The sequence below is a fragment of the Micrasema longulum genome, unplaced genomic scaffold (assembly GCF_059751315.1).
Source record: "Micrasema longulum isolate JH-2025_06_02 unplaced genomic scaffold, ASM5975131v1 h1tg000180l, whole genome shotgun sequence".
In the NCBI taxonomy this organism is placed as follows: Eukaryota; Metazoa; Arthropoda; class Insecta; order Trichoptera; family Brachycentridae; genus Micrasema; species Micrasema longulum.
The window spans coordinates 1,713,561-1,735,631 of record NW_028277385.1 but is presented as its reverse complement, the minus strand read 5'-3'; the positions used below and the strand labels follow the sequence as shown (position 1 = coordinate 1,735,631).

The 22,071-nt window shown below is 33.0% G+C and overlaps 2 protein-coding genes across 2 annotated transcripts in view; one reads left to right on the top strand and one right to left on the bottom strand.

Annotated features, from left to right (window-relative positions):
• LOC148283897 (atrial natriuretic peptide receptor 1) overlaps positions 1-3,338 on the top strand; it is a 123,802-nt gene extending 120,464 nt beyond the window's left edge. Inside the window, exons 19-21 of the mRNA XM_088243033.1 lie at positions 1,096-1,369; positions 2,051-2,238; positions 3,270-3,338. Of these exons, the coding sequence (XP_088099159.1) occupies positions 1,096-1,369; positions 2,051-2,238; positions 3,270-3,338 (531 nt within the window). The remainder of the gene's footprint in view (positions 1-1,095; positions 1,370-2,050; positions 2,239-3,269) is intronic.
• An 8,929-nt stretch (positions 3,339-12,267) lies between these two features.
• SMC2 (structural maintenance of chromosomes 2) overlaps positions 12,268-22,071 on the bottom strand; it is a 28,504-nt gene continuing 18,700 nt past the window's right edge. Inside the window, exons 12-18 of the mRNA XM_088243030.1 lie at positions 19,805-20,023; positions 18,521-19,105; positions 18,242-18,436; positions 16,836-17,036; positions 15,249-15,464; positions 14,468-14,677; positions 12,268-12,518 (exon numbers count right to left, since the gene is read on the bottom strand). Coding sequence (XP_088099156.1) covers positions 12,405-12,518; positions 14,468-14,677; positions 15,249-15,464; positions 16,836-17,036; positions 18,242-18,436; positions 18,521-19,105; positions 19,805-20,023 — 1,740 coding nt within the window. The 3' untranslated portion in view covers positions 12,268-12,404. The remainder of the gene's footprint in view (positions 12,519-14,467; positions 14,678-15,248; positions 15,465-16,835; positions 17,037-18,241; positions 18,437-18,520; positions 19,106-19,804; positions 20,024-22,071) is intronic.

The window sequence follows — 22,071 nt, the reverse complement described above, 5'->3', positions numbered from 1 at the left end:
AAAAAAAAGTCAGCGTCCCCTTTAATGAAGAAGACAGCACCAATTTATGAAGGAGGGAATACAAAAGCTTTGGCCGCCTTATGACAAGTGACACAAAATAGTGGGAGTTATGTAGAAAAATAGATTTAAAGATTAACAAATTACAACAGGGATGGAGAATACCTTAAAGTAGGGAATATGGAAGCCTAGGCATTTACAGGTCTTATAACCTGTCATTGGCTGGTTTAAGTGGCCACTTTACACACTGTGTAACATTCACCATTTTGCCTATGTTTGAACATCCATATTTATTAAATTCAACCATTTGTTGATTTAAGTGAAGTTAAAGAGCTGAAACCTTTATTGTTGAGAAGAGATTCATTTGACTGAATTATTTCACATACTAGGCAACGCCTGAAAACAATTTTCCAATTTTTAAACTTCTTCTCGGACCAGTTGGTTTTATTACGTTTTCAAAATAGCATTTTTTTTCTGAATGCTGTTTTTATTATCCTTTCTTAAGATAAAATGTGCTAAAAAAATCAGCGTGTTCTGGTGCTGTTACTCCAATACACACAAAAATGAGGGATTTAAAATCTGAAAAACAGAGCTCCGAGAGCAACTGGCATATGGGACAGTGATACAGACTGGCGTACGTCATGCATGAAATTGTCTCTCGCTAGCGAATATATCTATAGTAGAAGCGAATATATAATAATGTTTGAGACAATCGTATATTCGGTACTCTTTTCATTGTTGTGACAATGCGACACATTAATAAGCTTTATATTGTAAACGTGATTTATCTCCAGTTTTTGATAAAATGCATTTTCTGTGCCTAATAAGTATTTATTATTTAATAATAATTTATTTTAACCGATACGTAAATGTATAATGAAGGAATACCATTCTTAACCTTGTGTTTATAATATTTACAGAGATGTAACAGTTTTTAGATGTAATGTGTACTAAGCCAGAAATCACCAGGAAGGGAGAGTTATGTCAAACAGAACTTACTTTCTTCATATTTCACACACAGAAACACTGTACTCTTTATTTCGCCTAGACTTATATACTATGTTATTCATTAATTTATATTATACTTGTTTCTTGTAGGTTGAAACAATAGGTGATGCTTATATGGTAGTCTCTGGGCTCCCAGAAAGGAATGGTGACTACCATGCAAGGGAGATTTGTCTGATGGCTCTGGCAGTATTGGACGCTGTAAAGTGTTTTACTGTCAGGCACAGATCAGACTACCAGCTCAAGATTAGAATAGGGATCCATTCCGGTCCAGTTTGTGCTGGGGTTGTCGGAGTCAAGATGCCACACTTTTGTCTGTTCGGAGACACTGTGAATACAGCGTCAAGAATGGAATCTGCTGGACAACGTGAGTACTTTTTTTTATTTCAAAGCTGTATTTTGTGAACGGCTTAAAATTTATTTGATTGAACCATATATAATATTTATATAAAGATTATTTACATTTGTTATAATTCAATTTTGACATTTCCAATACGGCACTCTAAATAATGTTTACCTCAATAAATTAAAGAAAGATAACATCACTCCACATATTATAATAAATTTGTTTATTTGCGTATTTGTGTTTTTTTTTTCAATATTTGCTGTGGTGTTTTCCTCTACTGCTTTTTTTTTCTTTGATAAATGTATTACTCTGATACTTTTTCTGTATTAATTTCCTAAATTATTTGATTAAAATTTTACAGAAGTTTGATTTTTATTTATATTAGAAATAGGCTCCGAAAATTGGGTTAAATATTTGACCTGCTAATGAATTAGTAATCAACATCATTGGCTCCATAGCCCGCTGTGGGCCATGGCTTTCTCCTACATTCATCGCCGTTCTGTAGCACTGAAAGAAAGAACCCTCTATCTATGGAGATAACTGTAACTAAAATTTTGCTACTGTTTTCTAAAATCCACAAACGTTTAGTCTGTTTATTATGAAACGAAAAAATATACATCCTTAGCATTTTCACCTTCTTCCTAGTTTTTTTGTATGACCTGTAAGCCCTCACCTCTATGGCCGATAAATGTTATTTTACAGCTCTAATGATCCACATGAGCGATGCGACGAAACAGATTCTGAGCCGATTTGGCACGTTCAAGATGGAGCTTCGCGGGGAAGTTGAGCTAAAAGGAAAGGGAAGAATGTTGACTCACTGGCTGGTTGGATGTTCAGAGCCAGATCCGAGACCACCGACTCCCATACATTGTGCGGCGGAACCAACCGAAGTGGCACCTTTTCCACTTATTTTTCCTGCAGTAGTATTGAACAAAAATACTGATACATAAATTTATAAAAATAATAGTCTCTTTAAAGGCAAATACGGGATTTAATCCCCGGGGAATTTTTACTCATCCGGTTTTTTAACCATAACCCAGTGTTTTTGGACATAAATTTAGAAATGTGTAACAGTTATACTGTGTATTTGTTTTTAGGCTTTTCAACACTCCTTGCATATTACTTGCAACTCAATAGATGAAAAAAAGAGATGTGGAAGGGTATGAGTATCTCGAGTGATATAAACAATGTTGTCCCGAATGTGCGTATGGGTAAATGGGTATGCCTATTTTCTGATAGTAAATAATCTTTGTAACTATTTTTTTAAAGCAATTTTTAAAAGTAAAATTTATGTACAATAAACAATAATTGATACATTTTTTCAATATGAATATTACCATTCAAACCTTTCTATAATCAAAAATGTATGTTTGCATGTACTTTACGGGGAAAATATAATACTTTTGATTTGTCTCAATAATTTGTGTTGAACGCCAATATTTTAACTTTTGCCATTTTCTGGAATATTAATGCAAGCATCATATATTTTGTTTAAATAATGAAGAATTTAATTTAAGATTCTACTTTGAAAAGTTTTTTGTGATTTGTGAATTTTGTTAAAAACCCATTGTAGATGGGTTTGAAGTGAACAACTAATATCCCGAATTGAAGATCCCAAAGGAAACCTATCCCATTATTCTTTGTTTTAGTATACTTTTTATGCAAGGCTTCTTTTTACATAGTATTGTGAGGAACATATTCACAGTGTAAAATTGGAGTCTTGTAGATACATAAATGCAGTCAATTTTCTGTCGGTAAACATACATTGTTTAAATACATTTTAAAATTATTATGAATTGAAAACTGGATTCATTAATGGGTTTCAAAATATTTATAATAATCATTGAAAAATGCTTGCGTTCAGAGGCAGGCGGCACATTTTGATATCTTAGTTTTTGTGATGAGGCTCGCAACCCATCAGGTCGCTTCTCTCGGGGGGGCGCAAAGAGGAGGAATTCTCAGGAATGTAGAATTGCCACTTGGAATGTAAGAGGACGTATGACTGATAAGATGAATGAACTGTGTGATATAATGAAGAATAAATGTATAGATTTATTGTGTGTCTCTGAGACTTGGAAGAAAGGGAGTGGTTCGATGGAGCACGGTGATACTCTGGTTCTCTGGTCCGGTCTCCCTGAGACGGACAGAGCTTGCCGGGGTGTTGCTGCGTTTCTATCGCCAAGAATGATAGAGGGCATGAATGAATATGAATTTGTAAGTGAGAGACTCATGTTTGTCAGATTTAAGGTCGGACTGACAAGATTGCTTGTTATCATAGGATACGCTCCTGTCAACTCCGACTGCGAATCTGAGAAGGACGAGTTTTGGACGAGTCTAATGAATGTGATGAATGGGAAAAAAGATAGCGAAAGGATAGTTTTGGCTGGAGATCTTAATGGTTGGGTGGGAACAAGGAGAGATGGGCTGGAGTCAGCTCTAGGTATGTTTGGGGATGCAAGAGTGAATGACAATGGGAAAAGACTGCTAGAGGTATGCCTGGAATGGAACCTTTTTGTATCAAATACATTTTTCGAACATAAAGGAATCCACCAATACACATGGGAGAGAGGAAATGAAAGGTCGATTATCGATTATGTCATCATTGACTCTAGATTGAAGCCTGTAACTGTCGACACACGTGTGTACAGAGGGGCCGAGATGGAATCAGACCATTTTTTAGTGGTCTCAAGGGTGATTCTGTTTAAGGGATGGCGGTCCCAAACAAACAAAGTTCAGGCTCCTTCTAGAGTCAAAGTTGAAAAACTGCAAAATGCTGACATAAAAGATAATTTTGAAAGATCTGTGAGTCACAGACTGAACGAAAAAGATGTAGAATGTATGGGTATAAACGATATGTGGGAGTGTTTGAAAATAAGTATGTGCGAGGCGGCGAAAGAAGTGTGCGGTGTGACAACGCTAGGGAGAAAGAAAGGTGATGCGTGGTGAGACGACGAAGTCAAAAAACTCGTTAAAGAAAAGAAGGATGCGTGGATAAATTTGCTTGCTGTAAAAAATAATACAATTGAATATGAATCGGCTAAACGCGTGTATGGTGAAAGTAAGAAAAAGGTTAAGCAGGGTGTATGTGAACGGAAGAAAAAATTGAAGGATGAAGAAGGAATGAAAATGACACACAATTTCCATGAAAACATTAAAGTTTTCTGGAAAGCTGTGAAAAACTCCAGGAGTAGCAGTGAAAGCGGAGGCATGACAGTTGTTAAAGATAAGGATGGAAAAATGGTGACTAGTGAGAGTGGAATAAAAGAGAGATGGAAGGAATACTTTGAGGAAGTTTATGAATCGCACACTGGTAACTCGGGCGGTGCCGATGTATCGACATTATCCGAGGTGTGTCTGAACGCAAATGATGAGTTAAGTCAGATTAGTATGAAAGAAATTATCAGCGTTGTCAAATGTATGCGGAATGGTAAAGCGCAAGGGTATGACTGTATTGCAGCAGAGTTTATTAAGTCGGGTGGCAAATTAATTCTCACATGGCTACATAAACTTTTTAACTTGTGTCTCAAGGAGGAAAGGACTCCACCTGATTGGAGGAGGGCAGTTGTTATGCCGTTATACAAGGGAAAGGGTTCTAAGGTGGAGTGTGGGAATTACAGAGCTATCAGTCTTCTGAGCGCTGTCGGCAAAATGTATGGAAGAATACTGATAGAAAGAGTAAGAAACGTGACCAAGGAGAAAGTATGGGATGTACAGAGTGGATTTATGAATGGTAGAGGATGTATGGATCAAATATTTGCATTACGCAATATGACAGAAAAGTTTTTGGCGAAAAACCAGAAGCTTTTTTGCGCTTTTGTTGATTTGCAAAAAGCATTTGATCGAGTTGATAGGAAAAAATTATGGATGGTTCTATCGGAGTATGGAGTGAGTGACAACCTTGTCCGCGCTATTGCTTCCTTGTACAAAGATAGTGTAGCGTGTGTAAGGGTAAATGGGTCATTAACTTCCTGGTTTGACATCCCTAAAGGAGTCAAACAGGGATGTGTAATGTCACCGTGGTTATTCAACATATACATGGATAAATGTATGAGAGAATTGAAAAGTATGGATGTGGGAGCGAAAATGAGTAATCTTACTGTCAGTTGCCTTCTGTACGCCGATGACGCAGTCCTCCTAGCTGACAGCGAAGAGGAACTGCAATCCATGGTTACAAAGGTTTACGAAGTGTGCAAGGAGAGTGATTTGCTAATGAATGTGCAAAAGTCGAACGTCATGGTCTTTGAAAGAAATGTAACTATGACTGAATGTAAGATTGTAGTAAATGGAGATAGTTTGAAACAGGTCGAAGAATTTGTATATCTGGGTAGTATGTTTACTAGAGATGGAAATATGGACAATGATATTGAAAGGAGGGTTAGTGCCGGTAACAGAGTTAATGGTGCCTTAAAGTCTGTCGTAGCAAATAAGTGTCTATCGCAAGAGGCTAAATTAGCAGTTCATAATGGAGTTCTGGTACCAACCCTAATGTATGGAAGCGAAGCATGGAGTTGGAAAAAAAGGGACGAAAGTAGACTGAATGCTGTTGAAATGCGATCCCTCAGGCGAATGTGCGGAAAAACAATGTATGATAGGTGCCCTAATGTCGAAATTAGAGCAGAATGCAAGGCTGAGTTAAGCATTATCGACAAAATTAAGAAAGGTCTTTTGCGATGGTTCGGTCATGTGGAGCGAATGAATGATGAAAGAACGGCTAAAAAGATTTATGATGCGAATGTGTCTGGTTGTAGAAGTCGAGGAAGGCCGAGAAAGACATGGCATGATCAAGTACAACAAATTCTTGAAAGTGGTCATGTGAAAAGTCGGAATAATCGACGTGCGTGCATGAGAAGATGTATGAATGAGAAGGAAGCAAAGGAAGTGTGCCAGGACAGAGTGGTGTGGCGTTCTATCCTCTCTGCCTACCCCTCTGGGGAAATGGCGTGATGGTTAGTTAGTTAGTTTTTGTAGACAATACTGGATTCAACCCTCGGAGATTTTTAAATGGGATAATAAATACATAATACGTTTTTAACCCTTCTGGGCCTAAGGAGGGTATCTAGGGTCCCCAGGCAGCATATTTTATTTATAACTTTTTATTAATTATCATTTTGGTTTCATTTTTTGCATAATCGTATCCCATAATGTTAAGAATGTATCAAAATTATCAAAATATTTTTCTGCTGAATTCTTTCAATAATAATTCACATTTGTCTTTGCTTTCCCTCCGTGCATCTTCTTCTTCACGTGTCATGTTGGGTCCCCCCGACGTTGACAATCACTTGGGAGAAAGCTTCCCTATCCTGAGCAGTGCGAAACAGCTCCTCCACAGTTCTATATCGAGCCGGGAGATTCTTCGCACCCCTGGTCCATTTAAGGACCGCCCGGGACTCAGGGCCATTGTTTGGTTTCTCTTCATAGTGATATCCTGGGAATTATTGACCGAAGTGGTTTCCCGTTGCCTTCTTTGGTGGAATTTTCTGTCGGGGTTACCTACCCTTAGCTGGAGGGGTCCCGTTTTATAGCGCCGTTTTATAAATAAATGTAATATTACAATTCATCGCTTTACAGTTTAATAATCTTTGATATATCAGTCAGTTAGGATCTGTGTGTACTTTTTGCTATTTGGGCGCAAATTTCCAGCCATAACCACAACAAATTAGATTTCGTGCTCTACATTTTACATGATACTTTAGATCAGTATTGTTCAAAATGTGGCAGAGAGTGCAGCGTGATGCCATAAAGCATCCTCTCACAACAGTATTTTATAAAAAAAAGTATGAAATTTCCAGAAAATTCAGAATATTATGAAACAGTTTTAAAAACACTACCTTGATAATCATTAGTCATATTTCTAGCATTTTATCTCGAGTATTTAGTCATATTTCTAGCATTTTATCTCGAGTATTCCTGGTACCCTCCTCAGGAACTTGTGGAATATTTTTTACCTTCAGCCTCAGAAAGGTTGAAAATGTATCCATTTTTCTTGAGATATTGATTTCTATAAAATTATCACTCCTATAGCTTTTTACATTTCTAAAATAGCCAAGCAGCCTTTCAAGACAAGACTCATTAACATTTCACTATTTTTTTTTTATAAATGCACAGTACAGCATTACGTAAATAAAAATATGGAATATAATTTAGGCATTTGTATTTTATTTGCAAGCTATACTATAATCTTTTTACTCCGTAGCGGTTAGGTTAATCTCTAAATGCTTGTGTTTTTATATTCGACTCACAATTTTAAATAGAAAATTAAAAACATAGTAAAAAATAACATTTAAACATGAAAATTATACCTTTTGACGACATACTGTTTTTAAAAAAAAATATTTTCACCTTGTAAACAAAAAATGATGACAGAGATAATTACATACGAATTAATAATTGATATTATTAACATATCGCTCATTGTAAAGATATGTAGGTGTGTCACAAACATGTATATAATCGAAAGGGTCTTCATATTCGAATATAGCTCCATCATTCACATTTTAGAAGAAAAAACATTTTAAAACAAATTATTTAGAGATGCTAATGTGGGTTTTTATTTATGCAGGATATTTTAAGGACTAGAATGTTTTATTCTGTTATAATATTAATTATGTAATTGATATTGTCCTTCATGTACATATTAAAAGTAGTTTATTTAAGATTAGTATTTAAATGTTCACGGAAAGCGTAGTGCAATATTTTTATTACTACAAAATAAATATATATTTTTAATGTTAAACAAAAGGATGTGATGGAATTTAATATAAATATCGTGTAAAGTAGAATCTAGGTTGTTTAATTTAAATTTTAAGTATAATATTTGTAGGTAAATCGTCATGATCATAGAACAACGATGCATGTGATTTTCTTTTATATGAGAGCTGTTTATTTGTCACATCTTGATATGCAAGTATAAGGTGTCGACATAATTTGCTTCTATTTTTTTTCCAAATTTAAAAATGAGAACCAAAAGTAAAACAAAATGGTAAAGGTTATACGCCATTTGTAACATTTTTTCTGCTTAAATAGATATTGCGTTCGCTTTTGAGTTACATTTAGTATTTTATTTGATTGCAAGCCTTAAAAATGAAATGTCAAATAGACGAAAGTAAGCATTTTCAACACCTTCTGTTCTCATTAAATCGAGGAATAAAGCTGCCAAAGCTGCTCGCGATATTTGCGCAGTAAAGCAGGTGAAGATGCTATGAATTATTGACTAATTTGTTGTAAAATAATGAAGAATGCATTATCGACTAATTTGTTGTGATTTTTTTTCTTGTATCCTCTTGTTCTCTTCATTTGGAAAAAAATGGACACAACTTATGTTAACACCCAATACAAAAGTATATCATTTGATACTTGGGTTAGTTATGTATATTAAACTTTTTTCAAACCTGGAATATTAAGCCTTTATACAAATATTTTTAGATCAAATACAAAAGAAAGTCAATTTTCGATTTTTCACACGTCTGTCATTGTTCTGTGATCACGACAAAATAATTGCTAAAAAATGTTTAAAAGATGAATATATAACTGATTTTTATAAGTCAAGTCATATGTATTATGAATCATATATGTTTGTATGTATATTTAAAACCTTAGTCAATCCATTACTGTCAGAAAAGGTAGTTTGTGTTGGATTGCAAATTATCTCAGAGATAGGTATTAGCTTTTAGATAAATCTCTATAAATGACCTAATATTAATAGTGCCAAATGTGATTTTCTTTTTAAAATTTAAGACATTCAATGTTAAATGCATATTTAATTTAATTTTAGGTACTTAATATTTTAAAATCCGATACAAAGTTTTTCCAACAAATTGAATATTTTTGTATTTCAAATCAAATTGAATCTTTAAAAAATTTTGTGTTTTTTTTTCAATTCGAGGAGCAAATATACACATAAATATTATCATTATCATCATCACTCCGTTCCGCACCTAATGGTGCATAGAGAACTGCATAGGTACACAAACCGCAGCGTATCTTAATAATTTCTGTTACATGATTACATCTTTCAGTCTTACGCTTCAAGTACGTCCAGGGACTATGAAATATTCTCAATGCAAATCAATCATGTAGGGAATCGAACCTGATACACCACGAGGCCGACACATAAATATAGAGCTTGAAAAATGAAGAAAACCTTGTTTTTAACAGCACTATTTGTTTGAATGTTTAATGAACTTTAGGACATATTTTATACAGGAAAAAATGCGTTTTGAATGTGGTTTTTTCTCATAGATTTTAGATATGAACTATAAAATTTGATATAAACCTTTTTTTTTTATTTGAGCCAATCGCTTTTTTATATTTGTTCCTGATTTATTTTATTGTTCTCATGTTTACAGCGTACATATGAAATTTATAACGCTTCTTTAGCAGCTTTTGCAGGTAATTTCCTGTACATTTTCATGAATATTTGATGACCAATAAAAACAGACCCCTGGTCCTAAAAATGCTGGTAAAAATCGATCTGTTGGTTCAAAAAATGCTTACCAGCTCTTTGTACCGACCGTCCTATTGATGAATTATATTCTGAAACATTTTATCCAACAGCCAAAGATTTCACTTGAAATAAAAAATATTACTTAATGTTAGTAAATATAGACGTACCCGTTTCGAAACCAGTAGACATAAAAAGTCGGTGAGTAATTAAATACTAACTTTACTAACTCTTAAATTTAAAATTAAATTAGTTAATTTAACTGACATTAATTAAATAGTTTGAACACAAAGTTAATGCTTTGACCATAAATATAAAAAATTACATTTGATTTGTAACGGATTTAATTTGAATGGAAAAACCTATATTTATGGCCTCTGCTTTCTGAAGATCAATTGCCAGGTTTTCTGATTGAATAAATAACTATGTAGTTAATAGTTCCTGATACATGGAATTGTATTATGAAGTTTTTCTTAATCTATCGGACTTTGGCAGGACACAAAATGTGCAAAAGAAAATCATAGCCAGATAGACAAAGACTCTGATGAAATAACCTAATGCTAGATTTATATTAATATCATTTTAATAATTTATTGTCATCGTAAAAATGTGTGTTTAAGATAAACAGATGACTTTAAAAAGTGATAATATATTTTTGATTAAAATACCCGATGCAAATAAATTTATAATGGAAACTTCTGCTGTAGTTTATGAATACTGTGATATTGGAATGTTAAACATTAAAGAATATGAGCGGAGATGTGTTGGAATGGGATCACAATGTCAAGCCATTTTAAATAATATGACATTCAATCTTCTTTCCTGAAATTATTATGAAATAAAAGTGTTTAAGTAAGAAACCTGTGTATTTATTTAAGATTTTTTTTAGTTATGGGATTTAAATTACTTGGGTTTCGAGTGAATTGAAAACTACAGCTTCAAAAAAATATTTAGACACCCTATTGAATCTGTACACAAGAGAAGAAATTATTTGAGCATTGTTTTTTTCTAATGGCACCTTGGTATAAATTAACACTTCCGAGGACACTTTTATCTCATAGGATCCAATCAGCGGACACTTTTTTTCTCATAGGACCCACTCATATGAACACATGTGAGCAAGAAAAAAAGTGTAAAACTGAGGAAAACGCGAAAGTGAGGAAATGAAAGATGTATGGAAAAAATAAGAATTACATAAAAACAAAATTGATTTGCTACACTATAGTGTACGTGTCTTATACTTCCAGAAAAATTGTAAAAACGGTGATAAGTGGAAATTGACAATATTTTTTAAACCTATTTTCAATGAACTAAAAATATTCTTATATTTTTTCAAACAATATTATGTAATCCGTTTTTTATTTGATTTAAAAACAGCATGTTAAAATTATTTTATGTGTAAATAAAAAAAAAAACGAAAATAGAATTTTGAATTTGCATAAAATAACATAAAATAATTTTTCCCCTAAATGTTAGGAAATTTTATTTACACGGTATCACTTTTTTTTCTATGGCATCACTAAAAACATCTGTCATATAGTTCGCGGCTTTTTAAACCATATTATTTATAACTTTAAATATTTCTATTGTTATGTTTTAAACATCGCAATTTAATGATGTTAAAACTTTATTGTTTCTAAACGTTTGTCAACTGCGTGTCATGATTTGTACAAGTCAATATGACGTTTTTGTTCAAACGAAAACTATGACTAATCCTAAAGAAAGACACTTAAACAAAAAGATCAATTACACTGGAACTGCTTTGAATTTAAGTTAAGACAATAGTTTATTGTTTATTAGTTGTTTACCTGTTTTTATTCTTCATTCGCGTGGCACACGCGGTGGCGCGTGGGCCGCGGCATCATTATTACAACATAATGTAGGATTTTTTGACACATCAAATGAATTCCGAATTTTTTTAAGCGTGAAACCGGGGTTATGAAAAATGTAAAAAATGTTAATTCGGGGGAATATTTGTATGAGAATGTATGAAGAAAAATGGGTCCTGAACATTTCAGTGTAGAAAGCGGGAAAACGTAAAATCGAGAAACGTAAAAACGAGGTTTTACTGTATGTAAAAATATAAAAAAATGTCGTATTATGAGCACCATGATTTTTTTAAATATTGTAATTTTGAAATTACTCTGCGTGTGACGTCACTAGTTCTCTTTGGTGAGTTGTCCTGATTGGTGGGTCAGCTACCCATAAACCGGAAATCTATCAAAACACCTTATCATTGGTTGATTCATATAAACTAGTGACGTGATTCAAAGTACATTATTTTTATTAAATTAATTTTTTCATATATTTTCAAGAAATTTCATCCTACAAATATTTTTTATGTATATAATTTCCTATAGCACCAAACTTCCCCATTCTCACATTTAAAGTGCAAAATGAAAGGGTAAACATTTAATAAATGGTTATACATTTGTTGGACATATTTATAGTAAGAGCAGTATGAATAGAAATACAGTTATTTATAGAAAATAAACATTTATTAATTGGTATTAAAAATAGACATGTCATAAATTCTCAAATATACTAAATGTACAATTTCCTTAATGTAGAAGATAAAAATATTTTACATCAAATATTACATGTACATGTTACAATCTATTTTCTTGTTTGAACTGACCTTTGTACAGTAGACATACCATCAACAAACTTAGTACGGAAAAGAACATTTGCGTTGTTGAACATACCATCCTTTAGTGATACTATTATGAACTGAAAAAAAAAAGAAAAATGATGAAATACAATTTGATTATTCTATGCCTTTTTTTTTAACTTTAAAAACTTAGCGAGATAAGTATTTATATTTTGTCTATTAAAAGGAGGAAAGAAAACTAATTTATAATATGACAAGATAGATAAACAAAACCTATCCTATTTTTTTAAGTATAGAACAATATAAATAAATAAAAATTAAACAAAATTATTTACATTTAAACGTAGTTATGCAGAAAGTAGTTATACAGTCCACAATTTTGAAAAAAATTAAATGAAAATAATGGTGTTATCGGGAGCAGTAAGGTCGATTCTATGTTATGTTAAAAACAGCCAGGCCGCTTTGATACAAAAAACTGTAATAATCATCATCTTCATCATTCCCTTTCCGCACCTAATGGTGCAAAGGGCACTGAATTGGTACACCAATCGCAGCGTATCTTGACCGTTTTTTGTTTCATGAAAGTAAGATGATCGGTCTTCGCTTCAGGTACCAATCTAGGGACTATGAAATATTCTAGTGTGAAAATACCCTTTTAAATAAATATTTCATATCAACCATATCGGGAATCGAACCCGAGACCTCTTGCATGGTAGGCAAATGCGCTGACCACTACACCGCGAGGCCGACAGTATTAATATCAATAATAATCACCTTCTGAAAATAGTGTTGATCACGAAAACGGCATTTCTCAATTGGCAGAAAATACCCACAGTACTAGAAAAACCTTACAGTATAGATGCTGATGGGAAGATTAATGCTTCCAGAAATGTAGTTCTCCTTAATAAATTAAAGTGGATAAATAAATAAGTATTTTAATTTTATAAATTCATTAATTAAAAAATACCAGTAATAAAAAACATGTTTTAATGCGGAATGCCACCTCATACATTCAAAGTTTGAATGAGTTCAATATTAGATCTGTCTGTTTTCTGCAAAATACATATTTTAGGTTGTGTGGTCAGCCAGATATTAAAAAATTTCCATTGTTCTTTTAATATTTTTTTATAATTTCGGCGGCCTCCGTGGTGTAGTGGGCAAGACGCTTGACTCACGCACGGAAGGTTCCGGGTTCGATTCCCGGTGAGAACACAAAAATTAAAAATGTGATTTTTCTCAAGCCTGGTTGTTCTGTAATGTAATTCACCACTGTAATTGGGCCTCCTGGCCTGTTGTGGTGCAAAAAAAAATATATATATTTAAAAAAAATATATAATACATAATTAAATTATTTTTAAAGTTAGTTTAACAAATTAGCTAAGTGATTCTTTACAATTAAGTACCCTAATATAAGTATTTTTTAAAAATTAATACATAATGGCGGCCTCCGTGGTGTAGTGGTCAAGACGCTTGACTCACGCACGGAAGGTTCCGGGTTCGATTCCCGGCGAGAAAAAAAAAAAAAGGATTTTTCTCAAGCCTGGGTGCTCTGTGATATAATTTACCACTGTAATTAGGCCTCCTGGCCTGTTGTGGTGCAAAAAAAAAATGTAAAAAAAGAATACATAAATCAGAGTTTTACTAGGGCTGGCTGTTTTCTGTAAAATGCATATCTTATGTGCATTATTTATCATTTGTCAAAGTAAAAAACATTCCTACTATTGTGTAGATTTGATTATTAACTCTTTTTATGACATTCTTTTTAGTTTCACTTTTCCATGGCTAGCTGATTTCCGCATAACTACGTTCATACGTAACACTCTAAAATGAGGACGAAATAAAAAAAAGTTTTTTTACAAATTAATAAAGTTGCTACGAATGTGACTCGTAGTTTATGCATTTGGATCAAGCTAGAATTGTTATTCTGTCGCAATGGGTTAATTCAATGAGAAAAATTAACAGAGATTAACCAATATTTCAATGGCGATGGAGAACCTCTTTGGGAAGAAAACATGGAATTTATAATTTATTTTTTATTACTTAATGAAATAATAGTGAATTTGATTACCTGGGAGTGCTTGAAGTGTTTGGAAAGCATAGCCCCAATATTCTGCGTATGGCTGAGGTCCAGAGCGGCATCCACTTCATCCAGGATATATAGGGGAGCAGGCCGGAACAGCAACATGGCCAGGATGAGAGATAGAGCTACAAGTGAACGCTGCCCACCCGACAGCTCTCCTAAGCCCTCCTTCCAAATTCCATTGAAACCCACTTTTACCTGTAATTGTTGAAAAACAAATAACAAAAGCAATAGAAAATAAGCCGGGTTGTGGTTCAGGGGTGTTTTTATATATTTATTCATTTTTCCATTGCATAAAACATTTTTAATTTATAAAAAAAAATAAAACTAAGAACACTACTACAATCCATTGAAAATTGAATATTAAAAATATATATGTATCTATACTATTTACCTAAGTAGTGGTTTTAAATAATAATATATATATATTTTTAAATGTTGTTTGGTATTATTCAAAATTGTTTCAATTTTTTTATTAATATGTATTGGTTTCTTAATTTTTCAATATTTTTATAACTGATAATATTATAATTTTTATACTGTTTAGCTTTTCAGGCTTATTAATTTGTAAATAACTGTTTTAATTTGTTTTAAATACTACACTTTCTTATAATTTTACTTACATGTATGTATATTATTAGATTTGTAACTAATATGCAAAAGGCACTAAGTGCGTTTATTTCAATAAAATACAAATGGAAGCAATAAAAGAGTGTCTACGCCAGTCTGATTTTAACATGAAGAAATAATTTTTGAATTTTTTTTTTACCTCTAACCCATCCAATACAGTTTGGCCCTCGGGAGGCATAAGCTTGGCCTGAGCGCCGTATAACAAGGAGCTAAAGATGGAACCAAAGTCTTTGTTGACCTGTTGACACGCATTCACAAGGGCCTTTTTCTTTTTCTCATCCAACTCACTCATCACTTGAACAAGCTTAGCTCTGTCATTTTCCACTATTTTCTTTTTCTTCATCACCTCTGAATACTGAAAATGAAAGGCATAAGTATATTTATAAATAAATTTATTATATTGGTGTTTTTCAATTAATATATATGTGCGGATGTACATAAGTATTTTATCCTAAACATAAAAAGGCATAATAAGTAGGAACATCACTCCTATACTAGCTTTCTGAGATAAAACAAATATTGAGGTGCCTCAGTAAATTAAAAAAAAAAAAAAAACACATCAAATTACGATACACATGATTCTTGTAAGAAGATGATTTACATATTTCCTTAGTTTATTTATGTATTTTATTTTTATGTAACTCGTTATTATAAATATGACCCTAGCCGCAACTGTTAAAATGTTGAAAAATGTAATGAGGAAGTTCAGTGGTTCTTAAAATTAAAAAAAAATATATTAATAGACTATTAAACTAAGTCAAAATATTTTTTTTATATATTGCATTATCAGTAGTATGAATATTTGAAGATTTTTCTCAAGTTCTCTTCCGCTTCTTCACGGTCAGTTCTGCCGATTGGTGTGTTGACTTACCGTACGTAAACCGGAAATCTTCCACAACTCTCTTGTCATTTGTTGATTCATATGAACTAGTGACGTCGTTCAAAGTAATTTGTTTTTGTTAAAATATTTTTTTATTATTTTCAAAAAACATTGCCATACAATTCAAGGCTTTAATTTTTACCACGCTTAAGAAAACATTTTTTTACTATTTTCAAGAAACATTGCCTTACAATTTAAGGCTTTAATTTTTACCACGCTTAAGAAAACCTATTTTATATCCAATTTCTCGTAGAACTGAACTTCCTCAGTAAAAATAACTGATTATCCACTGATTTCATAAATTGAATTGTATTACGAATGAAACGGCATAATATTTATTTTGTTTTTGGCAGTTGCAGTGCAATTTTTCAATTTTTTCAACGCACGCGATGGCATATTTCTGCACAGCATCACGCCAGAAGGCACGGAAGAAAATTGCCTACAAATATAAAATCTATTTTCTTTGCATTTGTAACGTGTCTATTTAAATATACGTCATTGGGTGATGTACCAATGACAAATAAAATCAAAAATAGTTACATATTAATTTTCAATAAATATGGTTTGTTTTATAAATGGACTATTTTTAGATGCTTGCGGTAAAATTATTAGCATGTATGGCTACCATGCACGTGATCAGCTCGTGAAAGCATCTTCTTTTTATGTGATAAATATAAATGATTCAGATATGCAACACTCGGAGTTTCAATGCTGTGCCTTATATCTAATAAAGGGAGTATGTATACTGTTTACGCAGTTTCCATGTTGTAATGCTTCAGGTGCCATGCCATCTGAAAAATAATTTTGATTCAAAACAATTTTTCAATGAATTAAAACAAGACTCACTTGTTCTTCTTCTTTGCCGAGTAGAGAATGAGCTCTAGCATTGACATTCCTGGACAATTTATCCTTTTTCTGTTCTAACTGAACCATCCTTTGTCCGGCTGCTTTAGGCTCTCTCTCTTTGAAATCGTATAACCCCCCTGGTTCGCCAAAATACTCCCTCTCTGTTGCAATCCATTCATATTTTTTTCTCATGGCTTCCATCTATAAAAAAAAAGATTAAAGCATTGAACTTTTATTTGAACGGATCCACAAAAAATGATAATGGGTTAAATATATTTAATAATAACTGTGAAAGTAAAATCTCATTTTTACGTTCTTCAATTTTATGTTTGCCAGCTTTTTACGCCGATATGTTCCGGTCCCATTTTTTCACATACATTTTCATTAAAATATTCCCCCCAAATAATGATTTTTGCATTTTTCATAACCCCGGTTTTACATTGAAAGTTTTTCAAAGCGCATTTTATGCGTCGAAAATCGCAGAGCAGGCCGCTGCCGCATTTGCCCAAAATGGAGAATAAAAGCAATGTATAAAATACTGTCTCAAACTAAAGTCAAAGTAGGTGCAGTGTAATTGACCTTTTTCTTCAAGTGTCTAATTTTCTGAAATGCTATTTTGCATTGTATTTTGATACAGTTTTAAATCAAATACAATCTTACTGACAGACCGATGTCTTTTGGAGTTAGTTTTTTAATTATATCCTTACACGATTTTAACATCAAAAATGGCAGATTGATATTTTACTAAATTGTGAAATACAGTAGACGCATTTTCAGGAAGATAGTCTTTAAATTGATAAATTACGATGCAGAAAGTTTAAACATGTTGCAATGGATATATCATAAGTGTGAAACAAATAAAATTTCCCAACATTTAGGAGAAAAATCATTTTATGTATTTTACGCAAATTCAACTTTTTATTTTTGTATTTGCAAATTTAAGTACCTACATGAAATCATTTAAACTTGTTTTTCATTTAAATTTAATTTAAAAAAAACACATTACAATATTGACTGAAAAAATACAAAATATTTTTAATGAAATCATTGGAAATAGGTAGAAATATGCATAATCCCCTATTATGACAGTAATCTAATAAATAATAATTTTTCTGGCATTATATTTACACTAGTCTAGTAGATGCATTAATTTATTATTATGTAATTCAATTTTCGTCATACATTTTCCATTTGCTCACTTTAGCATTTTCCTCAGTTTTATTTTTTGTTGCTCCCTTAAAAACACAAAAAGGGGGGTTATACTAAACCAAGTTTTTTTTATGTAATATTTGGTCAACATCTATTTTAAATGTGTCAATCAACAAATGGCTTTAGTTTGATTTTTTTTTTTTAATTTTTTTTTAGAAATTTTTTTTTGGCTTTAAGTATTTCAGTATTTTCATTACCTTTGATGCACAGCTTGTGGCCTCTGTTTGCAGTTTGGAAACTTGATGTTCTAATTCTTTAATTTGCAGCTCGATTTCAGAATTACTAGTCATTAACTGTTCCTTTTTCTGAATTGTTTTCTTCACCTCCTTACTTTGTGATGATATTTCGTTTTTCTTGGCTTTTACCAAGGCTTGTGCCGTTTTGACAACATCCTGAAAGAGAATAAACACATTAAAATAATATAGTTAAGGTAAATAAACAGATCATGGATATTGCAAAAAATTATTACAACTAACCTTAATGCTATTTAATTCATGATCGCTCTCTTGGGCCTGCTGTGTAAGCTGAACCAGCAGCTCTTCACCGGCCACTAATTGCTCTTTTCCACTATCTACACTTTTTTGCAATTCACTAACTTCAAGCTTTAGAGTCTCGAAATCTTGTTCTCTTTGCTTCCACAAATTGCGACTATTCTCCGCTTGTTTTTTCATCTTCTTCAGCTCATCTTCGACACTTTTCATCTCGCGTTCCCTATGTCCTTTCAAATCTTTCATTTGAGTTTGTAGATCAACAGCCTTCTTATCATTCTCGATTTGAATACTTTTATTTTTTTGTATTATCTCAATCAGTTCCTTGACTTTGTTGTTCAATTCCTCTACTTCACTGTGCAGCTGATGAGTCGTTGTGGTCTGCATTCGCTGTTTAAGAGCATTTAGTTCAACACTCTTCATTTCATATCTCTGCTTGAGACTAGTAAACTTTTCATATTTCTGATTAGCAACTCTGATCTCTGATTCAATTTTGATAAGCTGATTTTCGGAAGCTTGCAATTGACTCTCCAAATGTTTAAGCTCCTCCAATTGCACCAAAATCGATCCACCCTAAAAAAACACAATCTTTAAACTAAAAATTCAAACTATATTTCTGTGGTTTGGATCTAAAAGGACCAATGCCCGAATTCATATTTTCCTTGCCACCATTTTGTAGAGGGTCGACGTCAACTGAAAAACTTGTATGTTTATCTTTTTTTTTAAAACACATAGAGAGGATGAAAGGTGAGTTCCTGGCGCCTCCAAACCAGAACCAACCAGCTAAGGGAAGGTAATCCCGACAGAAAAATCCACCAGAGACGGCAACGGAAAACCACTCTGGTCATCTTTTCACAGGAATCACTATGGCAAGTACATCCAACAAGTTTATTCTCGATCAGTTCTGCCCATTGGTCCGGTTCATTCACGGCAAGCAAACCGGAAATCTTGCATAACTCTCTAATCGTTGGTTGATTCATATGAACCAGTGACGTCGTTCAAAGTATTTTGTTTTTTTTTTTTTTTAATTTTTTCATACATTTTCAGGAAACTTGACTGACAATTAAATGCACCTATTTTTACCGCGCGCAAGAAAACATTTATTGTATTCAATTTCCTGAAGGGCTAAAGTTCCTCATTGTATTTTTAATCTGCCCAAACAAGGAGAAATTTTGATCAAGCAAATGGAAACAGATTACGCAAATGCATTATAAGCATGGTAACAAATTATGATCGCATAAACGAAAAGTCATGCATATTGATTTTCCTTACCCTGATACTGGCACCTCCAGACATGGTACCGGCGGGATCCACTACATCGCCATCCAGGGTGACGCAGCGCTTCATGATGCGTGGGTGATACGTGACCTTGCGAGCCGTGTCAAGGTCACGGCAAACAAACGAGTCACCAAACACCCAGTTCATGGCCGGCTGCAGTAGGGAGTCGTAGTCTATCAAAGATATGGCTGACATTACATTTTCAGCGCCAACCTATAATAACATTCAAAACATATTTTATAGAGACCAATATCTCAGCGAAGAAAAAATTATTAAAGAGTGTGGAAATGTAGACATTTACACAGCTTACGACCTGTCGGCTGATTTAAGTGATCACTTATATCGTTCGTCATGTAACATTTACCATTCTGCCTTATGTTTGTGATTTCCACATCAATATTTTCTTATAACTCAGTATTATGATTTGTTTTTTTAAATAGATTTTTGTTTTAATGGACTCTGTTTGTCACAAGTTTATTTATTTATTTACTTTACATACGTATACAGTATACATACTGAAATTCAAAAGCAGCGAGTTTATTGTTTAATTACTGGAACCTCTAAGTACATTTCATTTTTTTGTGTACGTCGGTAATCAAGATTCCACAGAAAAGTTCTTTTTTTACTTTGACCGCGGACTTCTGGCTGGTTTGGTTGATTTGGAGCTAATTCCTGTCGTCCTTATAAATGATGTGTTAAGGAAGTTTTTAATAAAGTAAGATTAAATTGATTTGATTGAATAAACATACATTGTAAGATAATAACACAATTCAAACAGGATACTTATTTTTCATCTTGAATAAAAAAAAATACACTACTACTACTACTACCATCACGCCATTTCTCCGTAGGGGTAGGCAGAGAGAATGGACCGCCACACATGTCTATCCTGGCATACACTCCTAGCCTCTTCCACATTCATACATCTTGTCATACATGCCCTTCGGTTCTGTCTGCTTTTGACATGACCAGACTTAAGATTTTGGTTTATCTGATCATGCCACGTCTTCCTTGGTCGTCCTCGTCTAACGTTGCCGTTCATTTTTGCCATATATACTTGTTTTACCATTCTCTCGTCGTCCATTCGTTCTACGTGACCAAACCATCTCAGAGACCCTTTCTTAATCTTATCAATTATACTTGTCTCAGATTTACACTCTCGCCTGATTTCATCATTCGTAACCCTGTCATACATTGATTTCCCACACATTCGTCTAAGAGATCGCATTTCAACCGCGTTCACTCGGCTTTCATCCTTCCTCTGCCAGTTCCATGTTTCACTTCCATACATAAGTGTTGGGACTAAAACTCCGTTGTGCACTGCCAGTTTAGCTTCGATTGACATATTTTTATTAGAAATTACTGTGCTTAGTGCTCCGTTCATTTTGTTGCCCGCATTCACTCTTCTTTCAACATCTTTTTCTACTCTTCCATCTCTTGAAAACATGCTTCCCAGGTACACAAATTCTTCTACTTGCTCGAGACATTAGTTGTTTACATTTATTACGTTATTACAAAAAAAATACAAATAAAAAAATATATAATATTTTAACAATGAGCAATATTATTTGAAAATGAATAGGCAGTAAGGCGGGATATCAAAAAATACTATTTGAAATCAATTGTTTAAATTTGAAAAATTGACTTGCTTTATATATGGTTAGTTTGGTTTGCTTTTCGTTTTGGTTTTGTAGTAGGATTTTGGGTTTGCGAACAGAATAACGATGCTACAGATCATCATATTTCTTTTATAGCGATAATTGGAAGAACAAGTTACTTTCAATCCTGATATATATTTTATTGATAAACAAAAACTCTTATTGATAAACGACACAACTAATTAATTACCTAAATAATTTCTCCCTAATACAACGTAAGCAAAGCTGCGAGTAAAAACTAGTAACTATATAGATATCAATAAAATAAATATTTAAAAAAATGAATTATTGTTAAAGTATCTATGCATATGAACCCGAAACTAAACAACAATTGACTGTATGGGTTTTTCAAGACAAGCCAAATCCAACAAAAGTTGTTCACACACGAAGCACTTCGAAGCAAATGGTTGCCTGTTTTTTCGGAATAACTAAACATGCCGCCACCGTTCCATTAGAGCAACGTAGAATGGCCAATTCTGAATGGTACACCATCATTCTTTGCCAGAAGTGTTAGGAAAAATAAGGGAAACTAATTGCAGAAGACGAATCATTATCCGCACAATAAGTTTTTCTGGGTTATTATGCCGTGTGTCGTTCGTACTC